The sequence below is a fragment of the Physcomitrium patens genome, chromosome 18, assembly GCF_059467195.1.
Source record: "Physcomitrium patens ecotype Gransden chromosome 18, ASM5946719v1, whole genome shotgun sequence".
Taxonomy (NCBI): domain Eukaryota; kingdom Viridiplantae; phylum Streptophyta; class Bryopsida; order Funariales; family Funariaceae; genus Physcomitrium; species Physcomitrium patens.
The window spans coordinates 1-9,648 of record NC_143427.1 but is presented as its reverse complement, the minus strand read 5'-3'; the positions used below and the strand labels follow the sequence as shown (position 1 = coordinate 9,648).

At 37.7% G+C, this 9,648-nt stretch overlaps 1 protein-coding gene across 1 annotated transcript; it reads right to left on the bottom strand.

Moving 5' to 3' along the window:
* Positions 1 to 1,290: 1,290 nt before the first annotated feature.
* LOC149987409 (flavonoid 3'-monooxygenase-like) lies at positions 1,291 to 3,888 on the bottom strand. The gene is made up of 4 exons (XM_090244310.1): positions 3,593 to 3,888; positions 3,111 to 3,477; positions 2,290 to 2,632; positions 1,291 to 2,175 (listed from the first exon to the last, which is right to left on the bottom strand). Exons 1-4 carry the CDS (start codon positions 3,825 to 3,827, stop codon positions 1,540 to 1,542), a joined length of 1,581 nt encoding a protein of 526 aa, XP_090100436.1. The 5' UTR covers positions 3,828 to 3,888; the 3' UTR covers positions 1,291 to 1,539.
* Positions 3,889 to 9,648: the final 5,760 nt, after the last annotated feature.

The window sequence follows — 9,648 nt, the reverse complement described above, 5'->3', positions numbered from 1 at the left end:
CGTCAATTGATCGGTGCCAAAGGTCTAGGATTTAGAGTTCAGTGTTTGAATCTAGCAAAGCCTAAACTAAATGAGGTAAGAATTATGTCTTTCCTTTTTAGTGCAGATATGGTATCTGAGGTAGAATTCAAATGTGATGCAAATTCTGGAAGATGGGATTTTCATTAGATTGTGAATCATATCTCTGCAAATTATATCTCTACCTTTGAATCTAGATGTATTAAACCATAAACCTGGTTTAATTGGAGTAGAGTTGATGGTTTATGGTGTGGCATTTGGAATATAAATACATGCAAAATACCTGCAGTTGAATACTTTTATGTCAAGTACCTCTGTCAATTTCTCCAGGAGTTCGTTCACCAAAAAATCTTGATAAAGAAAATCCTGTTAAAGTATCTCCATTTGTATCTTGTATGTTGAATTGTCATCAAATGTGTACTCTAATTGTTATTCTCAACTAGACATTTATAAGTTTGAATTCAATCTATAAATATTAGTTTTTTTAATTTATAATTTAGAATTAGATAAAAGAACATGATATTAAGGATTTTAAAGATTAGCCTTTTCCTTTTGTGGTAACTTTTAGTGATTTTTGATGTAATTTAGGGTTCAGGGTTTAGGATAGATTACATTGGGTCTAACCATAGAATCGTATGGTATGAGATCTGTTAAACTTGGTCGTCTCATTGTGCCTAGTATACAATCCGTCGACCTCAACAATATTGATTGTGCATGTTTTTATGACTCAGATTTATACACCACTAGCTTTGCACAGTTTTACTTGGCAAAGAACAGTGCAATTTGTCGTTCAAAAGCTCACAGGTATTCCATCGGAGTGGCATGATTCTGTCCTGTTTATTCGTTTTCATTAGCATGTGCGATTTGTAACCAGGAGGTTGGTTGTTTAGAGATAACGCGAATCACTCTGAAATGCATGCGACCACCAACACTGGAGCAACAAAGTAACCTGTTGGTTTAGATGATTGTCCTTGACATGAGCTCTCTTGTCACAACGGCTCAACAGTAATGTCAAACTAGCACAAGAATAGTATGTACCAGAGACTTTTTATCTAGACGTGCACAAGAGACCTTAAACCAACTTCAGTGACCTTTAATTTGATGATTTGGTCAGACACTTGTGCACCCACATGTGCCAGGAAATCATGCATAAGCCAAGTTGATCATTGTACTCGGTCTTTCCTTCACAAGTCACGGTGCAAATATGTGCATAGTGAACGTCGCCCGACACCTACAACGCACTTACACGATTGTAGAATAAAGTGAGAACAATTGAAGGTCAAATACAAAAATCGATAGGTTTAATTTTCAATTGTACTGTTTTAGAAGAGAAACCTAAACCCACCACCCACCACCCGCCGCATTTACAACTTTATGTATAATTAAAAGTTTCACAAATTGAGACACCTTCCGTGCATCAGGGCCTCGAAGCGAATATTGAGTTCACTTTTACATTCAAGATCCCCGAACACAATATTTGTCTTTCTCCCTAGATGCATTTCCAGAATGTGATTGAGGCAATCAATTTTCTGCTACGCTCTCCAAAGAAAGTTCAAATCTGGGTTTCGGAACCAAGAACAGCGGTTGCTTCTTGCTGACGGAGAGGCCTATTGTCTCAGTCATGTCCACCTCAGTTTGACCTTCCGGCAGAGACCAGTCGAATACATAGAGGAGATTCGCTAACATCAAGGCCACCATCGTATTCGCCAGCCTGTATCCTGGGCACATCCGGAGGCCTTTTCCGAACGGCATGAGCTCGTAGGGATCACTTGTGCTCATGTGATCCACGTGAGGGCGTGCAAGAAATCTATCAGGATCAAAGCTGTCAGGGTTGTCGTATACACTTGGGTCTCGGTGGATTGCGAAGGAGTTCACTAGCACCTCCGTTCCTGCCGGGAAATGGTACCCAAGAAGCTCTGTAGGCTCTCTTGATTCATGGGGAAGTAAGAGCGGAGGATGCAGCCGGAAATTCTCTTTCATCACGGCTTGCAGAAAAGGGAGTTGTTGGATGTCGGATTCTTCCACGAGGCGCTTGGAACCTATCACTGAATCCATCTCAGTCTGTGCTCGCTCGATCAGTTCTGGCCTCCTGATGAGTTCGGCCATAGCCCATTCTGAAGTGTTCGAACTAGTCTCCGTCCCAGCATTCAACATTTCCTGTTCTACAGACCAGCTGTTGGTTACTCTCGATGCCCTACACGTCCTACGCCAGTGACTAAGAAATATCATTATGCAAAATAGTGCTCAAATGAGAGACACAAAATCTCTTACCTGTAGTAGCTTTAGAAGGTCCTGGTCAGGGAGATTAGTGCCGTTTTCGAATGGCGTCTCCATTAGTACATCTTCAAAATCTGGGACATAGCTTGGGTCGTTTTTCATTTTTTTATAATTGTTTCTGTGGCTGTCGAGGTCGAAAAAATCAGCCGTGAGTTTGTCTGAAACATCGCGGATCTTGGAAAACTTGGATGCATGTCCTTGTAATTTAGTGATGAAGCTCAAGTAGGGCACAAAGTCGCTTATGACTACAGAACCAAGAAGTTCAAAGACACTGGAAGTCATCTTCTGAAGGTCTTGTCCTTGCTTCTCACCATCGTCTCCACTGACACCGTAGAACCTGCGCACGCGCATGCGGGTGTAACAATGTGAGTAGACAAGAACACTAAATCACTAAGTGAAAACACAATGTAGCAAGGCCCTGCTTTCATGTAGGATGAGACTCTAACAAGTTCATACTGAGAAAAGAGGAGTGTCTTTCTTTTACTTAAGTTGCAAAACCTCTCTAGAAGCAGGTTCGACATATTGCATCAGCATCAAAATTGTAGAGAAGTTGAAAATACTTGAAGAGATGAATGGGGTTTCAGAGTTAAGACGAAATTGAGGTCACCCTGTGTGGAAAGGAGCAAAACTTCACAAAATCCTTGTTGAAGTTTTGATGAGTTGAAAAGAAAAAAGCTCCAAAGATGATTTTTCCTTCAGGGATTTGAAGTCATACACCTGTTCTGGAGAGGATATCGTGTGTCTTCTAACTACCGTAGCAATTTATTCCATCAAGAGAATACCCCACTACTCTGAGAAAGCAAGCTATGGCGTACCTCTTGCCGACGACCATCCGGGTCATGTTGTTGGAAGTTGTGCCATGCAACCAGGTTTGGAGATTCACTGGATTGCCCTTTTCCGACTCCTCTAGAAGAACTTTCATCATGCACTGGATCTCCTGTGCTCTTGTAACTTCGTAGGAGGCATGACGCCTTGGGGAGAAGAGCTCTGTATTCAGAAGCCTGCGCAGCTTGCGATAATAGGGTCCATACTCAGCGAGGCCGATGTTTCTGTAGTTCTCGTCATTGTTGTTCCAGACGGTCCATGAGAACCTCTTCGGCCGCGAAGCAAAGCTTGCATCAACGGTTGTGTAGAACTCCTTAGCCACGGCAGCCGTGGAAATCACTAAACATGGCTTGGCCCCTGGTGGCACAATGCATTTCAAGGCTCAGGATAGGGAGGATCAAATGGGAGACATCAACTGACAAGGCAACAGCAACAGAATTGTTGGACTGTGAAGGGAACGTTGGAGCCACACCTAACCGGAGATACATGAGACCTCCATACTTGCCGGCAAGTTTGTGCAGGTTTCTGTGGGGCAGGTCTCCCAACGCTGAAAAGTTTCCCACAACTGGCCAAGGCCAAGGCCCTGGTGGGCATCGCCTTCGCTGCAGAGCCTCAGCATGGAAGTAAAGCACCACGACAGAAATAAGCACTGCAGCTACAAGAACATCGGCGAGCTCAAATCCAAACAGTAGTCCACCCTCAGCCATGTTTATGATTCCTGTCGATCACGCTAGTAGTACGCCCTTTAAACCTACCAGGTGGCCAGGTTTTTGCAAGCCCTGGAAGCTAACTTGCGGCCGACGACCATCATAAGTACCCACCAATTTTGGCACCATGACAGTGGCAGAGTGAAATACTAGCGTCATCCAACGCCGTGAAATGACGTGTGTCACGACGGCTGGACAAAAGATCCAGTTGTAATTGGGTTTCAACGATGCGATGCGAGTGTGTGGTCCGCTAGGACCATGACGAGCATGGCCACACGATTCGGCACTGCGCGAGTACGAAAAGTGCCACTGGAAACTGCACACTTTCAAGCAGCCACGCGAAGGTCACCAAGGCAGCAACGCGGTCCAGCTCAGCCAGAGGATTACCCTTCCCCTCACTTTGTTGTGATTAGTTTGTTTTTCTCTTTGTTTTGTTGGGTGGTTGCGTTTTTTCCTTTTTTTATAAATGAATAAAGTTGAACCATTCATGTGGTACAAAAAAAAGGTGTCAGAGTGGGAAGATATATGAGGGAAAATATGAGTGGAAAGATATATGTGGGAAAATAATGCAATTCTACATCAAAAAATCATCCTTTTAAATGAAATCCTTGAAACTATAATAAATGAAACTTTTAAGTACAAAAAAAACTATAAAATTTACATATTGTCTACAAAAAAATAAAAATGTGATAATCCAAATTAGTAAATGCTTTATAATTTGTGAAAAAATGTAATTTAGGATTTTGGGTTTAAGGTTTAGAGTTACAAGGGTGTGCCCAGTTTAGAGTTTAGGGGTTAGGTTTAGGGTTTAGGATTACAAGGGTGTCCTAGAGGTTTTTGATCCTAAATATCTCTCAATTTATCATAGTTTTTTCTGTTCTAAAATTTTGCCAAAGCTTATATTGTTCCAAAGACCTCTATAAATGTTTTTGATTTTCAAAAATATATGTTTTATTTTTTGTAATTTATGATTTATAAACCCTAATTAGGATTTAGGATTTAGAGTTAGGATTAGAAATAGAATAAGGGTTGCATTTGAATAGAAACATACCTTTCTTATGGATATCAAGTAATGTAAAAGTAAGAGAATTTTATAGGAAATAAAACTAAATCCCTCGATATTCCTCTCTAGACTCTAAATTGCATTTCCCCCCTTTAGTATCCTTGGGTTTAGGATTTAGGGTTTAGGTTTAGGGTTTAGGGTTTAGATTACATGGGTGTCCTAGAGGTTTTTCATCCTCAATATCTCTTAATGTATCACAGCTTTTTCTGTTGTAAAATTTTGCTGAGGCTTAGAGTCACCCAAAGACCTCTATAAACGTTTTTGTTTTTCAAAAAGATGTGTTTTGTTTTCTGTAATTTAAAGTTTGAAAAAAATAATAAAGAAATCTTAAAAAAAATATAAAAATAAAAATTTTAAAGAAATAATAATATCCTTAAAAAAATACTAAAATAAAAAACCTTTAAAAAAGTATAAAAAATTCATTAAAATACTTAAAATAAAAATTCTAAATAAATTCTACATAAATCTTAATCAAATCTTAATGTATTCCTAAAAAAATCTCAATGAGATTCTAAAAATCTTAAACAAATTCTAACAAAATCCTAAATAAATCTTAACAAAATTCTAATTAAATCTTAATTGAATCCTAATAAAATTCTAACCAAATTCTAATTAAATTCTAATCAAATATTAATTAAATACTAATCAAATCCTAACCAAATTTTAATCAAATTCTAATCAAATCTTAAACAAATCTTAGCCAAATCTTAAATCAAATCTTAATCAAATTCTAATCAAATCCTAATCTAATCTTAAAAATTTATAAACCAAATCCTAATCAAATCCTAATTAAATTTTAATCAAATTCTAACAAATTCTAAATAATTCCAATATAATATAAAGTAAATCTTAATTAATTACTATAGCTATTTTAAAACATTAATAAATAATAATCAAACCATTAATTTTGATTAAATTTTTATTCACATTTCAATCCACAAGCAATTAATATGTACACAAAATTTGAAGAGAATCACCTATTGAAAGAAAAGCTTCCAAAACCTCTTGGATGTTGGTTGCCTTTCTTTTCCAATTCAAATGTTAATCTTCCAACAACAATTTCTTTTTGCTGAACTATTAAATTTTTCTAAAAATTGTATGTTTTGTAGAATTCTAAATTTTAATTACTTTCAATGATTTTTGATTCAATTGAACTAGCAAATGTTGCAAGATTGCAAAAATCCTCTCTAATCCTAAATTTCAAACTTCTAGGACCATAAGCCACAAAAACTTTCATAACCTTTAATTTAATCACTTGATTAATATTAAATTTTTTACACATTTAAAACAAGCACAATAACAAATTGATAAATTTTTATTCTCAAATATACTAAAATAGTCACAAAATCCTCAAATTTGTAACCTTATTTTTATTTTTTAAAATCTAAATTCACTAAGTATATTTTTCACTTTGAAAGGCCTTCAAAACTTCAGCATATTTTCAAAACACATGAAATTAACTCTAAAATATACTTGCATAAGTTTACTCTTAGACTATACTCTTGAATTGTCTAAAGAACCTTGGAGTTGCCATAGGTACATAGTTATGTGCCTTGGGGTGTGATTTAACCTAAGTTTATAATAGGTCCTCTTTTGGTATTAATTCTTCATATTTTGAGGTAATTTTTGCTAAAAATTATTCTCAATCTTGTCTTAAAAATACCTATATTAATTATTTATCTCATTTATTTTGATTTGGCTCATTTAAGCTTTTAAAAAATAAATAAAAGTTTATTTTTTAAAAAGGTAATATTAGAATTTATTAATTTTTATTACCTTCTTGTCTATTATATATATTTTTAAGATAATTTTTTAAAGTATTTTCATTTAAGTTATTTTATAATATAATCTTTTATTTCTTTTTTTATCATATAGTTGTATTATTATACAATACTATTTATTGGTAAGCTCAAGAAGTGTTGAGGTAAAAGATAAAGATGTTGAGATAAATAGGTAATAGTAAAAGTAGAATAAGTTATCTTGTAGAGAATATTCTCTTAGGTAAGTTACTAATGGTCAAAGGCAACTAAGGACTAAGTGGCGGCTAGGGTCTCGACAGGCGGCTAGGTTTAATGTCTCGACAGACGGCTAGGTTTAGAGTCTCGAGAGGCAGTTAAGTTTAGGGTCTCGAGTGGCGGCTAGTAATAGATGAATGTGGATGAATTCTATACATATTGGATGTGAACTCTGATTATAAGTAACGGGTGTTGGAAGTAAGAGACATCTCATTCCACACTTCTCTTATGTGAAACCTTGCTGATTTCTACTTACTTGTGTTATGCTTATAGTATTTCTTCAATAGGTTATGGGCCCACACACTCTCTGTTGTGCTATTCAAGTAAGTTGAAGTCATTTTCTCTTTGTTGCTTTTGTGTGGATTAGATCTTATGGTATTTGTTGATGTTAGGTTTGTTGGTACAAGGAGGCTATTGGTATTAAGCTTGTACATCTCTAACATTGCTTTGTGGGTTCTTATCTCCTTGCTTTGTGAGGTTAAGACTTTGTTGAAAGACCTTGATAGTGTCTTTTTGAGTTGGTGAAGTTTCTTCATTATTCTTGAGTGTTTTGATGAGAAAGTGATTAAGACGAGTGATTGTGAGTTCCATGAGGGTGCAATCACTTGTAGAAAGCTTCACAAGTTGAGTTGAAAGTGTTTTCAGTGAGATACCACTCTTTTGTTCATAACAGGGCATTCTGAGATTCTGCTAGTGCATACTTCGTTTGGTGATTTTAAGCTTTTAGAGACTCCTTCTCTCAATATTTTTTGATACACTCCTCCTTAGACATGGCTTCTAGTGAGGGTGAAGGTTTGAGAGTGATTGAGAAGTTTAGAGGCAACAATTTCTACCATTGGAAGGTCAAAATAGAGCTTTTGTTGGCATCTTTGGACCTTTGGGATATTGTAGATGAGAGTGAAGACTCTCCAAGCATAGATGCAAGCCCTAAGGACCACAAGGACTTCAAAAGACGTGAAAAGAAGGCTTTTGGCATGATTGCCACTAATTTGGATGAAGGGTTTAGGGTTAAGGGTTAAGGGTTTAGGGTTTAGGGTTTAGGGTTTAGGGTTTAGGGTTTAGGGTTTAGGGTTTAGGGTTTAGGGTTTAGGGTTTAGGGTTTAGGGTTTAGGGTTTAGGGTTTAGGGTTTAGGGTTTAGGGTTTAGGGTTTAGGGTTTAGGGTTTAGGGTTTAGGGTTTAGGGTTTAGGGTTTAGGGTTTAGGGTTTAGGGTTTAGGGTTTAGGGTTTAGGGTTTAGGGTTTAGGGTTTAGGGTTTAGGGTTTAGGGTTTAGGGTTTAGGGTTTAGGGTTTAGGGTTTAGGGTTTAGGGTTTAGGGTTTAGGGTTTAGGGTTTAGGGTTTAGGGTTTAGGGTTTAGGGTTTAGGGTTTAGGGTTTAGGGTTTAGGGTTTAGGGTTTAGGGTTTAGGGTTTAGGGTTTAGGGTTTAGGGTTTAGGGTTTAGGGTTTAGGGTTTAGGGTTTAGGGTTTAGGGTTTAGGGTTTAGGGTTTAGGGTTTAGGGTTTAGGGTTTAGGGTTTAGGGTTTAGGGTTTAGGGTTTAGGGTTTAGGGTTTAGGGTTTAGGGTTTAGGGTTTAGGGTTTAGGGTTTAGGGTTTAGGGTTTAGGGTTTAGGGTTTAGGGTTTAGGGTTTAGGGTTTAGGGTTTAGGGTTTAGGGTTTAGGGTTTAGGGTTTAGGGTTTAGGGTTTAGGGTTTAGGGTTTAGGGTTTAGGGTTTAGGGTTTAGGGTTTAGGGTTTAGGGTTTAGGGTTTAGGGTTTAGGGTTTAGGGTTTAGGGTTTAGGGTTTAGGGTTTAGGGTTTAGGGTTTAGGGTTTAGGGTTTAGGGTTTAGGGTTTAGGGTTTAGGGTTTAGGGTTTAGGGTTTAGGGTTTAGGGTTTAGGGTTTAGGGTTTAGGGTTTAGGGTTTAGGGTTTAGGGTTTAGGGTTTAGGGTTTAGGGTTTAGGGTTTAGGGTTTAGGGTTTAGGGTTTAGGGTTTAGGGTTTAGGGTTTAGGGTTTAGGGTTTAGGGTTTAGGGTTTAGGGTTTAGGGTTTAGGGTTTAGGGTTTAGGGTTTAGGGTTTAGGGTTTAGGGTTTAGGGTTTAGGGTTTAGGGTTTAGGGTTTAGGGTTTAGGGTTTAGGGTTTAGGGTTTAGGGTTTAGGGTTTAGGGTTTAGGGTTTAGGGTTTAGGGTTTAGGGTTTAGGGTTTAGGGTTTAGGGTTTAGGGTTTAGGGTTTAGGGTTTAGGGTTTAGGGTTTAGGGTTTAGGGTTTAGGGTTTAGGGTTTAGGGTTTAGGGTTTAGGGTTTAGGGTTTAGGGTTTAGGGTTTAGGGTTTAGGGTTTAGGGTTTAGGGTTTAGGGTTTAGGGTTTAGGGTTTAGGGTTTAGGGTTTAGGGTTTAGGGTTTAGGGTTTAGGGTTTAGGGTTTAGGGTTTAGGGTTTAGGGTTTAGGGTTTAGGGTTTAGGGTTTAGGGTTTAGGGTTTAGGGTTTAGGGTTTAGGTAGGGTTTAGGGTTTAGGGTTTAGGGTTAGGGTTTAGGGTTTAGGGTTTAGGGTTTAGGTTTAGGGTTTAGGGTTTAGGGTTTAGGGTTTAGGGTTTAGGGTTTAGGGTTTAGGGTTTAGGGTTTAGGGTTTAGGGTTTAGGGTTTAGGGTTTAGGGTTTAGGGTTTAGGGTTTAGGGTTTTAGGGTTTAGGGTTTAGGGTTTAGGGTTTAGAGGGTTTAGGTTTAGGGTTAGGGTTTAGGGGTTAGGGGTTAGGTAAGGTTTTAGGGTTTGG

What these genes read in the sequence shown, in the direction of transcription:
- LOC149987409 (XM_090244310.1), bottom strand. Translation starts at nt 3,827, where the DNA reads ATGGCTGAGGGTGGACTACTGTTTGGATTTGAGCTCGCCGATGTTCTT. An exon ending in CGGATGGTCGTCGGCAAGAG is followed by an intron (nt 2,633 to 3,110) that starts GTACGCCATAGC and finishes GCGCGTGCGCAG; the next exon opens with GTTCTACGGTGTCAGTGGAG. An exon ending in ACCTTCTAAAGCTACTACAG is followed by an intron (nt 2,176 to 2,289) that starts GTAAGAGATTTT and finishes TCTGTAGAACAG; the next exon opens with GAAATGTTGAATGCTGGGAC.